At 41.6% G+C, this 23388-nt stretch overlaps 2 protein-coding genes across 6 annotated transcripts in view; one reads left to right on the forward strand and one right to left on the reverse strand.

Moving 5' to 3' along the window:
* Positions 1-19067, forward strand: part of INTS14 (integrator complex subunit 14) — a 34146-nt gene extending 15079 nt beyond the window's left edge. For 4 of the 5 annotated variants that reach the window (XM_059912990.1, XM_059912989.1, XM_059912988.1 and 1 more), the window contains 6 exons: positions 309-401; positions 2166-2310; positions 3659-3792; positions 14063-14181; positions 16362-16427; positions 18219-19067. In XM_059912990.1, coding sequence (XP_059768973.1) covers positions 309-401; positions 2166-2310; positions 3659-3792; positions 14063-14181; positions 16362-16427; positions 18219-18470 — 809 coding nt within the window. In that variant the 3' untranslated portion in view covers positions 18471-19067. The remainder of the gene's footprint in view (positions 1-308; positions 402-2165; positions 2311-3658; positions 3793-14062; positions 14182-16361; positions 16428-18218) is intronic. The other variant, XM_059912992.1, reaches the window with a different exon arrangement.
* Positions 19068-19860: 793 nt separating this feature from the next.
* Positions 19861-23388, reverse strand: part of HACD3 (3-hydroxyacyl-CoA dehydratase 3) — a 32293-nt gene continuing 28765 nt past the window's right edge. Inside the window, exon 11 of the mRNA XM_059915501.1 lies at positions 19861-21527. Within this exon, the coding sequence (XP_059771484.1) occupies positions 21451-21527 (77 nt within the window). The 3' untranslated portion in view covers positions 19861-21450. The remainder of the gene's footprint in view (positions 21528-23388) is intronic.

The raw sequence follows: 23388 nt of genomic DNA on the forward strand, positions 1-23388 counted from the left end.
GGCTCCAGACGCGCAGGCTCAGCAATTGTGGCTCACGGGCCCAGTTGCTCCGCGGCATGTGGGATCTTCCCAGACCAGGGCTCGAACCCGTGTCCCCCGCATTGGCAGGCGGACTCTCAAACACTGCGCCACCAGGGAAGCCCTAGTTTTTAGTTTTTTAAGGTACCTCCATACTGTTCTCTATAGTGGCTGTACCAGTTTATTGATACATTCCCACCAACAGTGTAGGACGGTTCCCTTTTCTCCACACCGTCTCCAGCATTTATTGTTTGTTATAAGTTAATTCTATGTTGATTCCTTCTTTTCAGATTTGGAAATAGTGGGATTTATTGATATAGCTGATATTTCAAGTCCCCCAGTTCTGTCTAGACATCTGGTCCTACCTATAGCACTTAACAAAGGTGAGTTCTCTTCCTATTCCAGTGATACATATGAAGTATGTTATTATCTAAAGTTATTCTTAAATGTTAGATAGTAGAATAGCCCATTTTGCAGAATTTGGGGGAAAGGAGTAGTTACTGGATTGGGTTTTTAAAAAATATGTTGCCTGATATATTAAAAAACTAATTCTGCTGCTTTATAACTATGGAAAGCATTTTGACACATATTTATTGTGTACTGCTTCGTTAATTTACAGTGGAAATTCTCTTTAGAGATGACAATGCTTAGTCCCTCATCCTGGGCTCTGCCTTTCCCTGTGGGAGCATGCTGGGGAAACCAAAGTAGTTCTCAGAAGGTTGCCTGATAAATGTGGAATACAGCTTTATAAGGGGAGAAACCACACCTGTTCTCTACTGGTGCCTAGCACATAGTAGATACTCAGTAAATACTGTTGAATGAGTGAATGAATCCAGGTCCTTGTGAGGCCTCATTACTGCAGAATGTATTTCTCCAGCAACTATAAAGTCATATCTCCTACATTCAGCATCTCTCTGGAGAATGTTAGTCTCTAGCACTTTAAACTTCTCTTTTCTCTGTTTTAGGCTGACTGTCTCCTTTATATTCACCAGCTTTCTCCAAGAAGTATATACAATCAGGTTTCCACTCACTGAGTTATGACCACATTCCGTTTACTCATGGTTATCTCAGTTGGAGTGCTAGGTATTCCATAACCCTCCATCACATATTCATAGACAGAATCTTTGATATGTTCTCACAGATGGCTGATTATGATCCTTTTGTTTATACTTTACCTTACTGTTATTGTTATTGATATTGATAACAACTGAGTTTACCTTATTCCTAAGGTCCTGGGAATTCTGCGTGCCCATATAAATTGCCAAGAAAGAAAGCGGGCAAAACAAAGAGTTTGTATAGGAAAACAGTGGAAAGAAAAGTATGAGAAGGCAAAATGGAGCCGTGTTGTAAGGGCTGTTGAATGTCAAACTAAACCAGGAAGATCTTTCTATTGAATTAGAAAGTCTTTGAATCAGCTTGAGTACACAGATAGTTCCAGAAGGAAGTTAATTGGAGGAAGATTCATTCGTCAGCAGGGTGTATGAGAGAACCTGGAGTTGGAGAAGCGAGTCAAGAAACATATGGAATAGTCACTGTTCTTTGGGGTATCCCATCCACGTGCTGCCTGAAGGCTGTCAGTTCAGAACACTCTTGACATCTCTGAATCTCTGTTTCTGTTTCGATGGTGCCTGAAACCCCCAGAGAGCCTCTAGCTTAGTGTTCCAGTAGAAACTATGGAAAGCTGATTTTTTGTGTAGCAGCTTCACTGAAATATAATTCATATACCATACATTTCACCCATTTAAAGTGTACAATTCAGTAGTTTTTAGTGTATTTACAAAGTTATGCAACCATAACCACAATTTTCGAATCAGAATTTTAGAATTTTCACTACCTCAAAAAGAAACCTTTTAGCTGTCAACCCATTACCTTCCATCTCTCTCAGCCTCAGGTAACTACTGATATCCTATCTGTATAGATTTGCCTATTCTGGATGTTTCATATAAATGGAATTCATCTAACATGTGAAAACTGATTTTTTATTTGGACATAGGAAAACCAGAATATGAGTTTTTCTTACTTGTTATAATATTCCTTTATAATTCTGTATACTTTCCTTCCAAGGCTAGAAACAGCCAAGAATACTACTGGAGTTTGGAGTTTTTGTAGCTAATCTTAGTCTGGCTGGTTTTCTCTTCTTTTCGTAGAAGGTGATGAGGTGGGTACTGGTATAACTGATGACAACGAAGATGAAAATTCAGCCAATCAGATTGCAGGCAAAATACCCAACTTTTGTGTCCTGCTCCATGGCAGCCTAAAAGTGGAAGGAATGGTGGCGATAGTTCAATTAGGGTAAGAAACTTTTTTACCTTTGGTTGAGTGAAAGGGAGAATCAATTTACAGTGAAGTATTCCCCAGACTTTTCTGAAAGAAAGAATAGAAAGAACCTCGACACTTTTTTTCTCTTTCTGCCATATCCTTCCCACCTACTATCACCTTTTACACTACTCTTTAAAGCATCCCCTAGAATAAGTACAGAGTGAGTCTTTTAATTATATTGCCTTTATATTATATCTTTTCTCAGTTTTCCTCTTTTCCATCCTATCTAGGAAAACTGGGGTCAGTTTAAGTAATGCTGCTAACTTGTTATAGGATCTTATGCAGTATGCACTCAGTATAGACTCCTCCATACTGATAAATAAAATGAGGAGGTAAAACTAAATGAAAAAAGATGCTGATAACATTGAACATTTTACCATGTGCCAGGTACTTCTCTAGGCACTTTATATACCTCACTATACAGGAGGTATCAGTATTATCCCCATTCCTTAGATGAGGAAACTGAGGCTTAGAGAGCAAGTCATGGTACTTGTTCAAGGTCACACAGCTAGTAAATGAAAGAGCCAGGATCTTATCCATGTGTTGTCACTCCATAGCCCATGCTCGTAACCACTCTGCTGTATTCCTTCCCTATGAGGAAAGCCCTTCTAGCTTTCACTTTTCGCTGTAGTCTCAAAATCTGAAAAACTCTCTGCTTCCCTTTCTATAATACCTGTTGTCAGAGAAGAAGAGGTCATCTTCTGGCCATCACCTGGGATTGACTGGTAGAGAAAATCAAGAAGTTAGGAATGCTCAGAGGAAGCATGGCTCCTTTTCTGCTTGAGTTAAAATTAGCTGATCCAGAAAGAAGAATGCAGTTCTTATTAGGTATCAGTTTGCTATATTTCTTGGTACTCAGGCTACTGGTACTGTCTCTGAGTAGGCGAATCACCTGGGGCCCTTTGAGAAGTGGGAGCAGAGCTGGGTGATGGCTTTGTGCCCTTTGTTAGAAGGGCTTCTCTCTGTGGTACTGCTGTGAATGGTTTGGAGGCGGCTGAAGAGACCTATAGGTGTCAGCCCTTACTCCTCACCACCCCTGCAGCTACTTGCTGCCCTTGTGATTTTTTTTTTTTCTCTTTTAAGACTGCTTTTGATTTCCATATCTACATAATTGAATAATAATACCTGTCCCCAAGGAATGGTAGTATTAGGGGACATCAGTATGCATTTTTAGGTTTAGGATTTGACTTTAGTAAAAGTAATGCACCTAATTTCAAAGCTGAAAACCATGTCTCTCAAGAGAAAAACACAGGCTAGAGTTATTTTACTTGACAGTCCCAGGCTTGATGTTCTTCTGATCTTCCATCTTCTCTCCATCTAGTCCTGAATGGCACGGAATGCTCTACTCCCAAGCTGACAGCAAGAAGAAATCAAACCTCATGATGTCTCTCTTTGAGCCTGGCCCAGAACCTCTCCCATGGCTAGGGAAAATGGCACAGTTGGGTCCTATTTCAGGTATAACCCAGATTAGATTTTATTTATCCTGACTTTGTTTTCTTTCTGCTGTTGGGAATGGCTCTGTCTGTGCAGTCAGAGAGCTGCGTGATTTCCCTTATGAGTGCCCTGTGGTTTCTGACACTGGATATGTACACGGAGAACCCCAAGAGAGTTTGATGTTTGCACTTTTAACTTTACAGCTCAGGGGAAACAAACATTTAGGTTGCTTCAGGTAAAAATAAATGCTCTAAATGCTTGGAGTGAAAAGCTATTCTCCATAAACTTTTTTTTCTTTAGTGTACTATTTTCAACCCAGGTACCCCTAGTCATTCTGAGATAATTTAATCCCATTCCTTCTTGAAACTATTTTCCCTTAGTTTTCCTAACATTGCATTCACCTAGTACTTATCTTTTGCCTTGGCAACTTTTCTTTCTTGTCATCTTGTCTTTTCTTCCTCTTGCCTCATGATTCCCAAGGTGTTGTTCTTTGCTTTCTTCTCTTGGGTTATTATTCTCTCTTGGTTATTTCATCAGCTGTTATAGCTTCAGAGTCCCAAAAATCTCTAACTCTGGTGCTGCTTGATCTCTCCCTGAAACTTGCATATTATATTTCCAGTTCCCCCTTGGACCTCTCCACCTGGATATTCTGTCACAATCCTAAGCTCAGCATGTTTGTTGCAGAAACGGTTGTCTCTCCCCGCTTCCCCCATGAACTGTTTGTTCTTCTGATTTTCCTACTCCCTCTGATTGAGGCCTTTGTACTTCTAGGTACTCAGGCTCCAGCTGTAGTGTCACCCTTGACTTATTTGGGCCCATTTCAATTTTAGGAACATCTGCTATGCAGCCTGTTCTGTGTCAGGTGTGGGAGCTAAAAGAGCTAGCAGGAGTTACTCAAAGTCTAGCGGAGAGTGGAGTAATAAACATGAGCTGGCACAAGATCAGAGTTGGCCTGAAGGAGGGGATGGTCAGCTCTGCCTAGAGGACTCAGGAAAATCTGCACAGAGGAGAGACACCCTAGCTGAGTTTTGAAGAAAAAGAGGAATTTGCTGAGCTAGTGAAGGCAGAAAGGGCATCCTGCCCAAATGGAGCACAAAGTGTGAGGGAGGGGTGGGAAGGCCAGATGGTAGGTTAGAGGTTGGCAGTGATACAGCAGGGCAAGCCTCATCTGAAATGTGAAGAGCTGAGACTTTATTCTGCAGATGCCGGGAAGCCACTGAAGGGAGTAATATGATCAGATCCTTCTGGCTGTAATGAGAACAGTGGAGATACCAGTTAGATGACTTTGTATTCTAGGTACTGGTACCCCCTGGAGTTGTGCAGTATGGCTGAAATCCAAGTGAAAGATCATAAATTTTGCATTTAGAAAAAGAACTCTGTGGAGTGTGGATTTGAAAAGGTAAGGGCATCTTGTAGTTAGAAGTCTACTGTGACAGTCCTGGAGTTGTGAAGATGAGAGGCAGAACAGGGGCAGTGGCTGCGGGTAGAGACGATGGGATCCATGCAAAAGGTACTTAGGAGGTAGAAACAACAGTATTTACATATGAGAATAGAGGAAAGAGAAGAGTTGAGAATGATCCCAGGTTTCTGACCAGAGCTATAGGGTGAAAGGTGGTACTATTAATTGAAACAGAACAGAGGAGGAAGAGTAGATTTGGGAAGAACATCTTTTGTGCATGTTAAGTTTATGCCTTTGAGATTTAGGTGGAGGTGCCTATAAACAATTCCTGTGAGAATCTGGAGTTCAGGAGAGAGGGCAGAGTTGAAAATATAATTTTTAGTTTTAAGCATATTGCTGATAGTTAAAATGATGATAATGAGAGAGATTGCTTAGGGCAATAGTTCACAAATTTGAGTTTTGGTATACAAAAGTGAAACTGGAGAACTTGTTTAAAAATTCTGTTTCCTGGGACTTCCCTGGTGGTCCAGTGGTAAAGAATCTGCCTTACAATGCAGGGGACGTAGGTTTGATCCCTGGTCAGGGAACTAGGATCCCACATGCCACGGAGCACCTGGGCCCTCGCACCACAACTACTGAGCTCACGCACCTCAACTAGAGAGCCTGCGTGCCGCAAACTCCAGAGCCCTCGCACCCTGGAGCCTGTGCGCCATAACTAGAGAAGAGAAAACCCGCACACCACAACTAGAGAGAAGCCTGCGCGCCGCAACAAGGGAGCCTGCATGCCTCAATGAAGATCCCACGTGCCGCAACTAAGACCCGATGCAACCAAAAATAAATAAAATAAAATATTAATTTAAAATAAATAATTTAAAATAATTCATTTAAAATAAATAAATATTAAAAAAAGAAATTCTGTTTCCTGGGCCCTACCTACAGAGATTCTGACTCATTTGGTTTGGATTCAAGCCAGGAACTTGCAGGGTTTTTTTCTCTTTTTTATAAATTAATTAATAAATTAATTTATTTATGGCTGCGCTGGATCTTCGTTGCTGCGCACGGGCTTTCTCTAGTTGTGGCAAGCAGGGGCCACTCTTTGTTGAGGTGCGCGGGCTTCTCATTGCGGTGGCTTCTCTTGTTGCGGAGCACGGGCTCTAGGCACGCGGGCTTCAGTAGTTGTGGCATCCGGGCTCTAGAGCACAGGCTCAGTAGTTGTGGTGCACGGGCTTAGTTGCTCTGTGGCATGTAGGATCTTCCCAGACCAGGGCTCGAACCCGTGTCCCCTGCATTGGAAGGCAGATTCTTAACCACTGCACCACCAGCGAAGTCCCTGCAGTTTTAATACTACCCAAGTGATTACAGTCCAGGTCAATAACCACACTTTAAGAAGCCGTAGCCTCAGGAAAGTATATACATTAAGGAAAAAAGAGAGCCAAGGACCAGACTCCTAAAAAGGACCAACTACTAGCGGCAGTGGAATTGGCACCAGTAAAGGAAGATGAGAAGAGGCAGATGAAAGAGAAAAAGTAGAAGAAAGGGATGTCACAGACGCCAAGAGAATAAAGGGATTCAAGAAAGAAGTACAGTGTCTCATGAGCACATATGAGACACGGCCTACAATGTCTTATACACATGTGCATACATGTTAGTTAAGGTCTGAAGGACGTCTTTTGCCATTGAAGCCTAAAGAAGATTTTGATGGAATATAGGCCCTAGAAGCTAGGCCAAGGGTCAGCAAACTTTTTCAGTAAAGGGCCATATAATAAATATTTTAGGTTTTACAGGCCATTATGGGTTTTGTCATAACCACTACACTGCCATTGTAGCACAATACATAAACCTTTTAAAAATATAAAAAAACATTCTTAATTCAAAAACAGGCAGCCAGCCATAGTTTGCCAACTCTTGAGCTAGGATCCAGGGGCTGGGCTTTTAAAGTTCACGCAGGAACAGGAGATAAGACAAAGAGCTGAAATCTCTGAGTAAAGCTGGGAGTATGGAAGGTCTACCCTCTCAGTGAGAGGCTGATAAGAAAAATTCTACCCATTGTTTCTACCTACTTTTCTACATATAAAGAAACATAAAAGTCTCCTATGAGAAGTTGAAGCCCAAGTCCTGCACCATGTGGATCGACATGACCCATTCCCAAACCAAACAGTGCAAAAACTGGTCCTGAAGCAATGAAATCCATGGTGCATCCTCCAGAAGCTAATATAAATGGCTGTGTAGGAATTCCTCTGCAACCCAGGGCAAAAAGAGTGCTGCAGAAAAAACAATCCCCACTGGAAATGAGTTCATGATTTGAAAAAAAGTTTTAAAATCATGTGAGGATTTTCTCTTCTTTTAAGAAAGACCAGTAGGAGGAATAGCACCTTGAGGACTTAATCTGAAAGAGACTGTAGAATGAGTGTTTTAAATGATTAAAGAGTTGTAGAAAGGAATAGAAACCAAGAGGAAAGAAGAAGACACTATGAATCACGAGTCATTTGATCTTGGGACTTCCCTGGTGGTGCAGTGGTTAAGAATCCGCCTGCCGGGCTTCCCTGGTGGCGCAGTGGTTAAGAATCTGCCTGCCAACGCAGGGGACACGGGTTCGAGCCCTGGTCTGGGAAGATCCCACATGCCGCGGAGCAACTAAGCCCGTGAGCCACAACTACTGAGCCTGCGCGTCTGGAGCCTGTGCTCCGCAACGGGAGAGGCCGCGACAGTGAGAGGCCCGCGCACCGCGATGAAGAGTGGCCCCCACTTGCCGCAACTAGAGAAAGCCCTCACACAGCAACGAAGACCCAACACAGCCGAAAATAAATAAATAAATTTTTTAAAAAAAAGAATCCGCCTGCCAATTCAGGGGACACGGGTTCGAGCCCTGGTCCAGGAAGATCCCACATGCTGTGGAGCAACTAAGCCCACACACCTAGAGCCTGTGCTCTGCAACAGGAGAAGCCACCGCAATGAGAAGCCCATGCACCGCAATGAAGAGTAGCCCCGGCTCGCCGCAACTAGAGAAAGCCTGCGCGCAGCAACAAAGACCCAATGCAGCCAAAAATAAATAAATTTTTTTTAAATCACATTTTTTAAAAAAAGTCATTTGATCTTAACAGGAGATTTCTTGGTGGCTTTGTAAGAGTAGTTTCAGCAGATGATTAGCCAGGAGACAGGTTGAGGAATGAATTAGAGATGAGGAAATGGAAATGCCAGGTTTGACCACAAGAGGACAGAATTAGGACAGTAATTGGAGGAGAACCTGGGGGTGTGTGTGTGTCTGTTGAAAGAGAGATTCTTCACCTCCTTTACCTGTTCTCTCTACAGCATTCCTACATTCATTCTGCCTTTTCATTCTCACGGCTCTTGCCTTGTTCTGGCTTTCTTTACCTTTCACTTAGATCAGAGGTCAGCTAACTAGGGCCTGCAGGTCAAACTAGCCCACCGCTTGTTTTGTAAATATAGTTTTATTGTGCAGTTTTGTTACACAGTCACACTCATGCACTTATATATGATCTATGGCTGCTTTCCTGCTTCAATGGCAGAATTGAGTAGTTACAACAGAGACCGTATAACCCACAAAGCCTAAAATATTGCTGTCTGATCCTTTGCAAAAAAAGCTTGCTCAGGGTTTCCCTGGTGGCACAGTGGTTGAGAATCTGCCTGCCAATGCAGGGGACACGGGTTCGAGCCCTGGTCTGGGAAGATCCCACATGCCACGGAGCAACTAGGCCCGTGAGCCACAATTACTGATCCTGCGCGTCTGGAGCCTGTGCTCCACAACAAGAGAGGCCGCGATAATGAGGCCTGCGCACCGCGATGAAGAGTGGCCCCCACTTGCTGCAACTAGAGAAAGCCCTCGCACAGAAATGAAGACCCAACACAGCCATAAATAAATAAATAAATAAATAAATAAAAATTAAAAAAAAAAAAAAGCTTGCTCACCCCTAACGTAGACTATTGTGAGAGTTTTCACCACAGCTGCCTGTCCATAATCTAAGGTAGTAACATTCACATTCCTTTCTGATCTGGCTGCCAACCTAGCAATGCTTGGCTGGTTAACGCGTATTCTTAAGTCAAGTGGAACTGCTCTTTACTCAGCCCTGTATTCATGTTGTTTTTTCCTCCCGCTGTCTGCTCTTCTTTTCCATGAGGATAATAAGAGCTAACATCTCTTGAATTTAACTTTGTGCCAGGCACTGTGCTAGACAAAATGAAATGTATCATCTCATTTAATTCTCCCAACTGTCCTAGGAAATTGGGATTGTCATTATGGTAACAAGTAATAAGTGATAATAAAACCTATCTTAGAGGGTTGTTGGGAGAATTTACTGAGGGAATGTGTATTGGCTACCTGACACAGAGTAGGCACATTTTAATGGTAGATCCTGCTGTTTTGTTTTGTTTTATTTATTTATTTATTTATTTATTTATTTATTTATGGCTGCGTTGGGTCTTCATTGCTGCGCGTGGGCTTTCTCTAGTTGTGGCGAGCAGGGCTACTCTTCATTGCAGTGCGTGGGCTTCTCATTGGTAGTGGCTTCTCTTGTTGCGGAGCATGAGCTCTAGGCACGTGGGCTTCAGTAGTTGTGGTACACGGGCTCAGTAGTTGCGGCTCGTGGGCTCTAGAATGCAGGCTCAGTAGTTGTGGCGCACGGGCTTAGTTGGTACACCACATATGGGATCTTCCCAGACCAGGGCTCCAAACTGTGTTCCCTGCATTGGCAGGCGGACTCCCAACCACTGTGCTACCATGGAAACCTTGCTGTTTTAATTATGTTTTTTAATCAAAGGAAAGCTTGCAAAATAGTACTGTTTATACTAATCCCTTCTCCTAATTCTGTTCCTAGAGACAACCATTTTCAAATTTTAATTGTTTCTTTTGATGTTTACTTACATTTCTAAATAATATAAGTATACAGCTATTTCTTGACTTTTGTTTTTCTTTTAAAGGTCATTTTTTGACTTTTTAAGGAAAACTAGTTAGCTCTCTTACCGCTACCATCCCTCCCCACCCATCCACCCAAGAAGCACATTTTTCCCTTCCTCAATCCTTGCAGTGTGGTTATAGCATTCTTTTTGGTTAAATCAGTAGTCCGTCCTTGCTAAGTGAAGCCAGTTTTATTTACTACTAAGCTGTGTGGTGTACCACATCACATTTCCTTTGTTTTGCAGCTCTTTGGGGCCTACTCCAGATATTACTTTTTTTTTTTAATTAGACATTTCTTTTTTCTAGCAGGTAAGATAGATGTATTCTAACTTCAATTAAAAGGAAAGCTCTCTTGGAAAGGCACTGATGTTCCTCAGAGGGTGCAGGAAAGAGCTGGGCAGCCTGGCTGTAGAGGAGCCAGCAGCAGATGAGCGCAGCCCTCACTCTAGGCTCTCTCTCAGCCTTCGTCTACTTCTCTTTTCTTTTCTTTTTTCTTGTTTTTCTTTGCTGTTTTCTTTCTACCTATCGCTAATTCCTCCCTAAGTAAAATACATCCTTAACGTATTTTTTTGTCAGTTTCTTTCTTTTTTTTGCTTGGAGTCATCTCCCTCCCTCTTGTTTCATGAATGGACTGGTGGTTCTCTAGGCCGGTTGCATAGTTGTCATCCTGCGTCTTCCCTTCATAGCTCTTCCGCGGCTCTCCTGTTTCATGCATCCTCCTGAGAAAAGGGTACATGGGAAGTGAACATTTGAAATCTTGCATATGTGGAAATGTCTGTATTTCATCCCTTACACTTGACTGATAGTGTGGTTGAATATTGAGTTCTAGGTTGGGAATCATTTTCCTTTAGAGTTTCGAAGCATCACTCTGTTGTCTCTTCTGGCTTCCAGTGTTGCTACTGAGAGTCTAGTGCCATGCTGACTGCTGGGGCTTTGACCCTGATCTCTGTTTCCTCTGCACACCTTGAGGCTCTTTTAGTGTCCCTAGCATTCTAGATTTTCAGAATCATGTACCTAGTTTTTGGTCTCTTCATTCATTGTGCTGGGGACTCAGTGGGCCCTTCCATCTGGGAATTCATGTTCTTCCTTCCTGGAAACACGAATATGTCTTTGATTTCTCCCGTTTGTATTCTCTGTTCTCCCTCTCTAGAACATATGTTTATGATTTGTGTGTGTGTGTGTGTGTGTGTAATTTTCTTATCGTCTCCTACCCATTTTTTTCATTTTTTAAATTTTTTGTTCTACGTTCTGTAAAATATCTTCAACTTTATCTTGCAACTGATTTTTTTTAAATTTCTGCTATCATATTTATTATTTCTAAGATCTCTTGTTCTTTTTTCATAAATGTCTGCTAAGCCAGTTACCACATCTAAGCTCCAAACAATTAGAGACAGTACAAGATAGGCTACAGTTAGATGTTGAAATGTTTGGTACTGACACTGACTGCTGTAGGATAAAAGGGACTAGAGAAATCACTGTCTACCAGAAAAATTTGGGACAACTCCATGGAGAAAGTAGGATAGGATCTGGACCTAGAATTTAAGTAACTTTGGGAAGGTGAGGAACAGCAGTGTTGAGTAGGGGAAGTGTTGTCTTCTAAACCAGGCCCAGCTGAGTCCCTGTGAAATCTGAGCCTCAGTTTCCTCATCTTTAATGAGACTAATAATATCTACCCTCTAGGGTTGCTGTAAGGAGAGAAGTTGTATATGTAAAGTATTTTGCACATAGTTGTAATTTAATAAATTACATTTAATAAATTCTGTAAGTTCCTTGAGACCCGAACAATACCTTCTCTAGCCACACTTCCTAGCACAGTGCTTGCTTGCATAGTGAGGTCTTACTATAGATGATGAATGAGTATGTGAGGGAGGGAATAAATAAATGAGGAAAGGAGAGCATTCCAGACAGAGGGATAACGGAAACAGTGGCAGGGAAGTTGGAAATAAGCATGTGGCATGGGAAACGACTGTTGGGATCTTGGCCTGACTAGAAAGGTTTATGTATTGACAAGTATTTGTGGAAATGTCTGGAAAGCTGAGCCACTACTTTTTTTTTTTTTTTTTAATTATTTATTTATTTATTTATTTATTTATTTTTGGCTGTGTTGGGTCTTCGTTTCTGTGCAAGGGCTTTCTCTAGTTGCAGCGAGCAGGAGCTACTCTTCATCGCGGTGCGCGGGCCTCTCACTGTCGCGGCCTCTCGTTGCGGAGCACAGGCTGCAGATGCGCAGGCTCAGTAACTGTGGCTCACGGGCCTAGGTTGCTCCGCGGCATGTGGGATCTTCCCAGACCAGGGCTCGAACCCGTGTCCCCTGCATTGGCAGGCAGACTCCCAACCACTGCGCCACCAGGGAAGCCCCAGCCACTACTTTTTGGAGCGGGTAGGAGGAGAGGGGATTGACAGAGATAGTATGGGGCCAGTATAAGGCATCTAAATTAATGACCAGATTGGGGTTAGAGAGCTTCTGGGTCCGTTAGAGAAGCTGGGCTAATTTCAGTTTTCAACATGAGCATTTGAGCAAGGGATTTAAGCTCCCCAGATTTGTTGGGAAAATGATTCCTGCTTTGTCTACCCCAAAAGATGATAATAAGGATAAAATGAGCCAGTAGATACAAGTATGCTTTGTAAGTTTGTGGCAAAGTTTCAGTGACTTAGGAAATAGGTAGAAAAACAAAAACCCTTGTTTATCTACATGACTATAAAACCAACATGGCTTTAAATCCTTGGAAGCAATAAACTAGTAAGCCATAAGATGAGGTATGTTTCACCAAAAAGGTATTTCTTCCCTTGCTCTTTTTTTTTTGTTGGCTGTGCAGGGTCTTCATTGCTGCGCGCGGGCTTTCATGGCTGTGCAGGCCCCCAAGCAGAAGGGCGACTGAGCACCTCGACCGCCCCGGCTCGCACCCGCCCACAGACTCAGGGCAGCACCAGAGGCCAACCCTGGGCCTTAAGCCCATCTCTGTCCTGCTTGACTTTTTGTTATTGTTGTTGGTTTTTTTAAGTTGGTTTTCATTTTTCGTTTGGTCTTATTTTGTAAGAAACTATTTTATATATAGTAGTCCCTGCGCGCGAGCAGGGGCTACTCTTCGTTGAGGTGCGGGCTTCTCATTGTGGTGGCTTCTCTTGTTGCAGAGCACAGGCTCTAGGTGCATGGGCTTCAGTAGATGTGGCATGTAGGCTCAGTAGTTGTGGCTCATGGGCTCTAGAGCGCAGGCTCAGTAGTTGTAGCACACAGGCTTAGTTGCCCCGCAGCATGTGGGGTCTTCCGGGACCAGGGCTCGAACCCGTGTTCCCTGCATTGGCAGGCGGATTCTTAACCATTGGACCACTAGGGAAGTCCTTTCCCTTGCTCTTTTCCATAATTTGGCTATACGTAATTTTACTTTTAAATTTTCTCAATGCCTAGACCTATGCTGTAGATCTAATCCAGTAGCCACTCACCACATGAGGCTCTTTAAATTTAATTAAATAAAATTCAGTTCCTCTGTTACACTAGCCATGTGTCAAGGGTTCAGTGGTCACATGGGCTATGGCTACCATTCCTCATCACAGAAAGTTCTGTTGGAGAGTGCTGGGCTAGACTATATAGAATTGTAGTATGTATATATACATATATTTTTATGTATACTTTAGTATTGTTGTATGTACAACAATTTTATCCTCTCTGACCTTAATTTATAAAGCAGATAAGTGAAGCTTTTATCCTCTCTGACCTTAATTTATAAAGCAGATAAGTGAAGCTTGTTTCTTTAAAAACATTAAGCTGTTTTTCACTTGTATGTGTCTCAGTTGATTGTTTAGTGTCCGATGTCACTATTGAGAACAGGTTCCCCAACCTGACTGAAGTTAATGGATTTTCTTAATTAGGGAAGTAACAGGATATAGGAGATTGAATGATTCAAAGAGCTTCTAGCCTAATTGGAAATGTAATTGATTGTGTTTTTCCAGATGTCATTTCAAGAATGTCTTTTTCTTTTAAGATGCTAAAGAAAACCCTTATGGTGAGGATGATAATAAGAGCCCATTCCCCCTGCAGCCCAAAAACAAACGCAGTTATGCCCAGAATGTGACGGTGTGGATCAAACCCAGTGGCCTGCAGGTAACATTACCATTCACGTTGCTCTCCACTTGGGACAGGAAGAGGGATTCTGGCAGGCAGGCGGACATTTGATTTGATTTTCTTTTCCTTCGATACTTAGTAATTCATTTACTTTTAATGTTTGTCATTATTTCCAAAAAGGATTTGAGGTGGCCTACAGTAAAACACGTATATAGCAGAATCATTTTTTACAAAATTTAGAGCAATATGAAACCTAGAGGAAGAGGAGAGACAATTGTTTCAGGAAGCCAAGGCAAAATGATAATTGTATTTGAGCAATTTGGCTCTGAGCTTCGTGCTACCAAGGTCAAAAAAAAAAAACATATGGGTTATATGGTTCTTCTTGTCTGATAAAAGGAAGCATGTCAGTTCTTCTAGAGAGACACATTTTTCTGGCATTAAATTTTAATGTAAAAGTTTTGACATGGTGAGTCATTGAATAACATTATGGGTGTTACCTTTAATAATAATTTTGAGAAAGATGTGAAAATCTTCATGTGGTTATTTCTTCCATCCCCACGGGGTAAGCCAAAACATTACCCTGTAATGCCACAGAAACACTTTCATGGGAGGCTAAGATTATCTTGTTATCAATGTGTGCTGCTTTTAGTCAAGATACGCAGTGACTTTCTCGTCCCATTAGTCATTTATACCTATTTTTTTTTAACTCTTTATTTCATATTGCAGTATAGCTGATTAACAATGTTGTGCTGGTTTCAGGTGCACAGCAAAGGGACTCAGCCGTACATATACATGTATCTGTTCTCCCCCAAACTCCCCTCCCTTCCAGGCTGCCATATAACATTGAGCAGAGTTCCCTGTGCTTTACAGTAGGTCCTCGTTGGTTTTCCATTTTAAATATAGCAGTGTTATACCTATTTTTAAAAATCACTTTTTGAGCCTTTTTTATCATTTGAGTGCCTTTTTTTTTTTTTCCTTTGTTCTTCCAACGAGTCCAACCTAAGCCAAATGAGAAGAGGCAGTCAGGACACCTGACCACAGAATTAGCTTCTGTTGATGGCATAGTCTCTTCTAGCCCCCTTTTCAGGGAGACTGGACACATCCTGCCATGGCTAAGGGGCCTCTTCCCTTTGTTGGAAATTCAAGTTCTCCCTCTTTCTTGCCATCACTGACCCCAACACTTCCCTGTCAGAAAGAGAGCTGAGTTTTTCTAAAATTATTTTTAAAATTTTGTTTTGATCTGGGTGTATTGTTTCATTATGGTGAGGTGCACATAACAAGATTTACCATTTCAAACATTTTAAAGTTACAATTCAGTGGCATTTAGTACAATCACAGTGTTACACAACCATCACCACTATCTAGTTCCAAAACATTTTCATCACCCCAAAAGGAAATCCTATGCCCACTAAACAAGTCACTCTTCCCCCAGCTCTTGTCAGCCACTAATCTGCTTTCTGTCTATAACGATTTGCCTGTTCTGGATATTTCATGTAAACTGCATCATATTATATGTGGCCTTTTGTGTTTGACTTCTTTCAGTCAGCATAATGTTTTCAGTGTTCATTCATGTTGTAGCATGTATCAGTACTTCTTTCCTTTTGATGGCTGAGTAATAGTCCATTGCATAAATAAACCACGTTTTGTTTATCCATTCATTTCAGTTGGTGAACTTTTGAATTATTTCCGCCTTTTGGCTATTATGAATAATGCTGCTATGAACATTTGCCAAATTTATTTTTTCTTTTGTTGCTCTACTATTGTCATGAAAAGAGTTTTATAATTTTAGCTCTTACATTTAGGCCTCTGATCCATTTTGAGTCCATTTTTTGTATATGGTATGAAGTAAGAGTCCAACTTCATTTTTTTGCGGGTGGCTATCCAGTTATCCAAGCACCATTTGTTAAAGAGACTGTTCTTTCCCCCATTGGATGGTCTTGGTACCCTTGTCAAAAAGCAGCGGCCATAGATATATGGGTTTACTGGGGGTGTTTTGTGACAAGTTCATTATTATCATCAAGGGATTTATCATCATCAAGCCTTTTGAAGGAGGGAGATGCTTTACTAATGTTGAACGATGACATTAACTCAGAAGAGATCCTCATCTTGACATTGTAACTCTTTTCTCATTTTCATTTTTTTAATATAAAGCCGTCCTTTTGTATTCTTTCCCTTTTTACCACAGAATTCTAATGTTAAATTCTTTTTACCCTCGATAGACAGATGTACAGAAGATTTTAAGAAATGCAAGGAAACTACCTGAAAAAACACAGACATTCTATAAGGTAAGACTATCAGAATTATAGGGAATGAGGGTGGGCCCCGGGATGTGTGCCAGAAATAAACAGTTCACAGTAGTGTGGGGTAACGTTGAACATGCACAGGGATTAGAAATGTATGGATTGTTTGTGCCTTAGTTTTTTCATCAGTAAAGTCAGTAGAAGTGATACGTCTGTTGCTGCCCTAAAATCCAGGAATCAGAAGTGTTTAAATGGCCTGGTTCTGTGCAGCGGGTCTTTTCTGTGTTGGTGCTGTTGTGAATGGCTGAGGGAAGGAGCTGAAAGGACCTGTGGGTCATAGCCCTTAAACCTCCTCACTGCTCCCATACGGGTATCCAGTCTAACTCCAGGCAACCAGGGTATGTGACTTCCAGGGATGGTGATTGCTCAGAACATTCTTATTGTACCAGATGATCTGCTTCCAGGAATGACTTCTAAAATTGCACATTTATGAATTGCAAAAGGATGGCCCTCCAGAATCATACCTAGCTAATGCAGAACCATTGGTGGAATGAAGTTACAAGGGATGGGGTGGAGTTGAGGGGCATTTAAGGTCACTCCTTGCTTCTCCCCTGTCCTTCTGGTGTTTGGCTGAAATTAAATTAAGTGGCAGTGTGAGGTATGGTGTATTGGCAATTGTGTCCTAGCTTGCAAATGTTAAAGTACGGTACACACAGCCAGCTCCAGGGTAGCATCTCTTCCAGAGAACATATGTGCTTTGTCTGGGTGTTATCTTATTACCTTTATGTCTTCAAACCTAATTATGTAGCGAGCTGGTGAAATCAAGCAGAGTTCAACCAGAGAGCTGCCCAGCCCACCATGTCCCCCACTAACTGAAGCCCTAGGCCCTTGATGACCACTCCTTGGCTGTAGGCCCTGTCTCCCTGCAGAGCTGTCTATTCAGGGTGGCACACTTGTACTTCGGCCTTCTGAACTTTTCAGTTGTAAACAGATGATAGTAGAGAGGTGGTCAGAAAGTCCGTTTCTCTTTTCTGGTTTTATATAACCTACAGGAAAGGGCCTCTACCAGATGGCTGTGTCAGCTCCTCCAGTGGGTGTGGAAGAGGTTATCCTCATTTTGTAAATGAGGCCACTGACATCCAGAGAAGGCTACACAGCTTGCCCAGATCACACTGCTAAGTGATAGATGGGGCATTTCATATTTCTGTGCTTCCATCCACTACTCAAACTTTTGTGGTAATCTTTGGGGTCAGACCTACTGACTCCTCCAGTGGCTCCTCCAAACGTGTTCATCGTCATTCAGTCTAAGGCTCCAGCCAGAGAGGCACCAGAGGGTTAAGAGCCCTCTGAGGTTTGGGGCAAGCCTTTTCCGTACCTGAGTAATGGAGGAAAAGTATCCTCCATAGAGTTATGAGTACATGAAATGATGTATGCAAAGCACCTCACCATGTTTGGCCTAAGTGCTCATGCAGGAACGTGGAGAGACCTAGAGGCTATAATGCTAAATGCGATACCTCAGATCAGGAGGATGTCATTTCTATGTAGAATCTACAAAGTACCTCACCACGTTTGGCCTAAGTGCTCATGAACTGTGGTGAGGATGACCTGAGTTTCAGTCACCTGTGTCTTCCGTAGCTTTCTGATCACCTGCAGAGGAACCACTTCCCAGTCATGTCATCACCCTCTCGTTATTGGCATCTCTGTACAAGCATTTGTTCTCATATAAAAATGCTCATTTAAGATTGGGGATCAAGGAGAACTTATACTAAGCTGAGCACTTAGAAAGTATGTGATGAGAACGCACTTCAGGAACATTGGTGTCTTTTATTGTTTTAGGAGCTGAACCGTTTACGAAAGGCTGCCTTGGCCTTTGGTTTCCTGGACCTGCTCAAAGGGGTGGCTGACATGCTAGAAAGGGAGTGCACGCTGCTGCCTGACACAGCTCACCCCGATGCTGCGTTCCAGCTGACTCACGCCGCCCAGCAGCTCAAGCTGGCCAGTACTGGCACCTCTGAGTACGCCGGGTATGACCACAACATCACACCTTTGCAGACAGACTTCTCTGGGAGCAGCGCTGAAAGAATGTGAAGCTGACTTCATTCTTTTTTCAAGTGAAAATAATTTAGGGTAAAAACGTTTCTGGTCTGTTCACCTCTGCAACAGCTACCCAAAGACCTTCTCAAGGCTGCCTCAGAAGCACCACTTGCAGGTTTGACTCTGCTACTCTGAGAAGGGTTCTGCAGGGTGGGCAGCTGCTCGGGCTTTGACCTTAGCTTTCTGGAGCTCAGAGTCTTTAAAACCAAAAGACAGCTGTTGCTCCCAAAATGGGCACGTCTCCTGAGAAGCCTGAAGGACTGACAAGCGTAGAGCCCTCTCCACCTTCCTCGGGCACCCTAACAACCTGGGTTCTCTGTTCTTGAAATGCCCTTCACTATTCTCCTCTCCCAGCCACAGGGACATTTTCAGGTACCTATGGTTGGGAAAGGAGACTTGCTAAGTACAAGCTCAACATCACTAAGTTTCAGAATTTGCTTAGAACTTGGGCAAAATGTCGGTGGTAACCCTTAGGTGCTTTTGGTATATCTTGAGATACAAACTTTTAAACAGCAACCATAAATGTATAAAATGATTCTTGTTTCTTCAAATTTTTTTTAATGAAAATAAAATATTTGATTTTCTATAAAATGGTTTCACTGGGAAATTAATGGGTCTTTCTTTGCCTTTTGCTCTGTCCTATAACCTAAGTATAAGTTTAACTTCCTAAGTAGCATAGATTCATCAATCTTGATGGTTCCTTGGGTTCCATACTGACTTCCTTGTTTGTGACACTGGTTAGGCCTCACTGCTTCACTGCCTAAGCCAGGTTCCATCCAGGTAGATTCTGACATCACTGTAGTCAGTTATGGTTCCAGTTCATGAGCTAGCTTCATGACCCTGGGCAAGTCATCTAACTTCTCCAGGCTTTATTTACATCATCAGTGCTTTTCAGATTGTTCTGTAAACCTCCTAAGGAATGGCTGCTTCAACCCAAGCAACCATGTTTTATTTAACACGCTGAATTGCTATATAGGCATACCTCAGAGGTTTTGCACGTTTGCCTCCAGGCCACCGCAGTGAAGCAAATATTTCACTAAAGTGAGTCACACGAATTTCTTGGTTTCCCAGTATATAAAAATGTTATGTTTACACTATACTGTAGTCTATTAAGTGTGCGATAGCATTCTGTCTAAAATAAAATGTATATACCTTGATTAAAAAATATTTACTGCTAAAAAATGCTATCCATCATCTGACAACACAGGGTTGCCACAGATCTTCAATTTCTAAAAAATGCAAGTATCTGTGAAGTGCAATAAAGCGAGGTATGCCTATATAATATTTTGTCTAAACAAAGGTATTTATCACTAACAATTTGGAAACCATTAGACTAAATGATCTTTAAACACAAGTTACTAAGATTTTAATTGTAAATGTTTAATAGAAATACACAATCTTTAGCTTTCTCAGACAGCAATAAAGGGGTTTATAACAATCACTAAGAATACAAGATTCTGCCACAAAGATACAGCATAATCTGCTGTAGAGCTGATCTGCCCAATTACACATAGAAAGTCAGTTGAAAGAACACCAGAAATTAATACAAACAAATGTTGACAGAAGTTGCAGACATGCAAAATATCCTTCGGTGCAATGAACTTGTAAAAATATCAACCAGCCTATGCTAATCAGATGTTTTTACTTAGGTCAAACCAAGTTTCCATCTTGGGCTCAGAGAAACAGCATAACCCACTGAGTCCCCTTTCCCCCAAGAACAATGGGAATGGCAGAACAGAAAGAGCCATCATACCTTAAATTCTTATATACAAACATTACTTGGTTTACTTGGAATGTATTAGGGAAAACTGATGTTTTCGACAATGGCCAAATCATAGTGTCTAGATTTTTTTCAGTTCCTCTGCTGGTGGATTTCCTGCCAGGAATTGTTAAAGGCTCAGCTGGTGGTTCTCCAGCCAAAGTTCTCACTCTGTTTTCACTGTCCTACTGCAGACAGGTGAAACAACAGCAAAATTAAAAGCAGGTGTTTTTGAGGCCTATTCAAACAGTTCCACCAACTCACTCTGACACAAGTAAATGGACTAAGTCAATGCAGGGGAAGGAACACTGAGTTTTTTAGGTCTGTGCACAGCCTAAGACAGTTTCATAGGTATTTTTACTTGGCCTACTCTGATGTTTCCAGTTTGCCACAGGCTGCATGGCCAGTTTGACCCTTTTGATCCCTGTAGCAACATTTGCGTTTGGAACTCTTATAATCTCATTGTTTTCTAACTAATGTTTCATCTTTCTTTCGTGTTGAAAATAGTTCTGATTTAGCTAGGAATGAAATAAGTGATCTTGGTGTTCCAAGGTTCTGACTGGTTTCTCTCAAATCACCCTGTGCCTCTCCAGTGCCCACACAGGTTAAGATGTTGTTAGAGAGACCAAAAGATTCAGAGGTAATATGTGTCCTCCAGGCCTACTCAGACTCAGAAATGTTTTATCAATGACTGAGTAAAACTCGATTTCCAGAAAATCAATGCCAACCCACTTAACAAGTAGCCCCTTGGGTACAGAATATATTAGGTCCTTGTCTGAGTCACTTTCACAGCCACCTATACAGCAACATAGTCTTGCTTTTTTTTTTTCACAAGCAATAGCTGAAAAGAACAAATCCCAGCTATAAGAATGGCCAGTAGCTGGTAGCATCAGGGCACTGAAGAAGTATCTCTGGCCTGTGTGAAACAGACTGACTGGACATGGAGTGGGTGGGGGTAGGGCTGAGTCTTTTGCTGTCATTAACGGAATACACAGGAATGAACCTGTCATCAGGTATCAGGAATCCATGTCATGCAAGTACTACACTAAGATAATACAGTAAATTCAGGAATGTTACTGGGGAAAAAGGAAGATAGCCTCACTGAGAATTTAATCATTTAACTTTAAAAAAACTTTTACATCAGTACAAGAAGGTAAAACTGTAAGAATTATAGATTAGGCTCAAACTGGCAAGAAGTCATCTAGATCTCTCTTTTTAGTGGATCTTTTTCTTTTTTTGTCCAAAGCGCCGCCTGCGCTGTTTATAAAGATGACGGAAATTTATGTATAATCCTGAAAAAGAAAAGAGGCCAATTAGAAATGAGAATCTTTGTCTCTGTTTATAAGCAGAAGCTCTTGGGGCAGGACAGTCCCTAGTTGTCTGTTTTTCATATCCCACAGCCCTGTGCTTACTGCAGCTGCTCAGGAAGTACAACTTAGAACAAATATTAATAATGCACTAGAGACAATTCAATTTGTCCCCAGTGGGTTCTACAATTTAATTTTCTCCCATATTTTACTATGAAAAATTTCAAATATACAGAAGATTAAACCATTGTACAGTGAATACCACCTAGATTTAAACTTTAACTTTTTTTTACATTTACTTTATCACATACCCATTCCCATCTCATTCTTTATGTATTTCAATGTAAGCTGCAGACATCAGTACACTTCACCCCTAAAAATTTCATTAATTAGAGTTCAGTATTCTTTTTTTTCCTTTCTTTTAAGGTAGGATTTACATAAAACACACAAATCTGAAACAGAGAGAACCTAATTTTTAATTCAAGGCTATGCAATAATATGTATTAAGCAATAGCCTAAAAGGTATGAGACGCTTTTCTAGGAAGCACACAATTCAGTGAACTAGAAAAACACAGGATTTAAGAGCCAGAAGAAAATTTCAATCCTACGTGATCACTGAGTAGTTCTGCAGCTTAGTCTCACCTCAGTTTTCTCACCGTACAACAGGGTTTAAAACACTTATTTTACAGACATTGTGAGAGAACGTATGTTTGATCCATACACAAATATAACTGGTTGTTATACTGCTTCTAAATTACGTAGATTTAGGATTTATTTCATTCTGAAGAATAAGAACTACATATTCATTGTAGGCAAACTAAATATGAATACAGAACCTTGTAAGTTAGAATATGCAATAGCTTAAACAACACAAGGAAAAGCCACTAGGGTTAGTGCACATTAAAATACATCTACCTGGGACTTCTCTGGTGGTCTAGTGGTTACAACTCTGCGCTCCCAATGCAGGGGGCCCAGGTTCGATCCCTGGTCAGGGAACTAGATCCTGCATGCCACAACTAAAATCATGCCGCAACTAAAGATCCCACATGCGGCAACAAAGATCCTGCATGCTGCAACTAAGACCCGGTGCAGCCAAATAAATAAATAAATAATTTTAAAAATACATAAATAAAATACGTCTACCCTTATAGCTTTTTTAGTAAAATATTTTAAGGGTCTTTCCAACACTTATTCCTTTTTAACACTTTCAGTAGGCCCACCTCATGGAGCCTAATTACAGTAGTACTAGATTTATCCAGTAATAGAGGTAAAGAGCTCTTCTAATGAGTACATTTTCCAAATTGAAGCTTACTCCCTTAAAGCGCCAAACGTTTTAACATTTTTGGTTTGAAATCTTTCTGAAATGGAAAAGAAGAACAAATGGAATAAAATTTAACCTTTGGCAGATGACCTGCCCCCATAATGTATATTATTTAACTGCACTTCTGCCATGTGCTGATTCCGAGGGGCTCCTAAAGGGTGTAGGTCTCTTCTCCCCCACTTCTAAATGACCAAGATCGGGAATTCCCTGGTGGTCCAGTGGTTAGGACTCCACGCTTTCACTGCCAAGGGCCCAGGTTCAATCCCTGATTGGGGAACTAAGATCCCACAAGCCGCGCGGTGCGGATAAATAAATAAATAAATAACCAAGATAACTGGGCTTTCCAACTTCTTGGGTTTACTTTTTGTGGTCTCCCTCTCAGTCTGGGGAAGCCAGCCTCCAAGCTGGTCCCCAATAATCCCTACCTCCTGGTATTTCATACCCTTGTGTAGTCCCCTCCCACATTATACAAGGTTGATCTGTGTAAGAAAGAGAATACAGCAAAAGTGATACTATGTCGGGGCT

The sequence above is a fragment of the Balaenoptera ricei genome, chromosome 2 (genome assembly GCF_028023285.1).
Source record: "Balaenoptera ricei isolate mBalRic1 chromosome 2, mBalRic1.hap2, whole genome shotgun sequence".
Classification (NCBI taxonomy): Eukaryota; Metazoa; Chordata; class Mammalia; order Artiodactyla; family Balaenopteridae; genus Balaenoptera; species Balaenoptera ricei.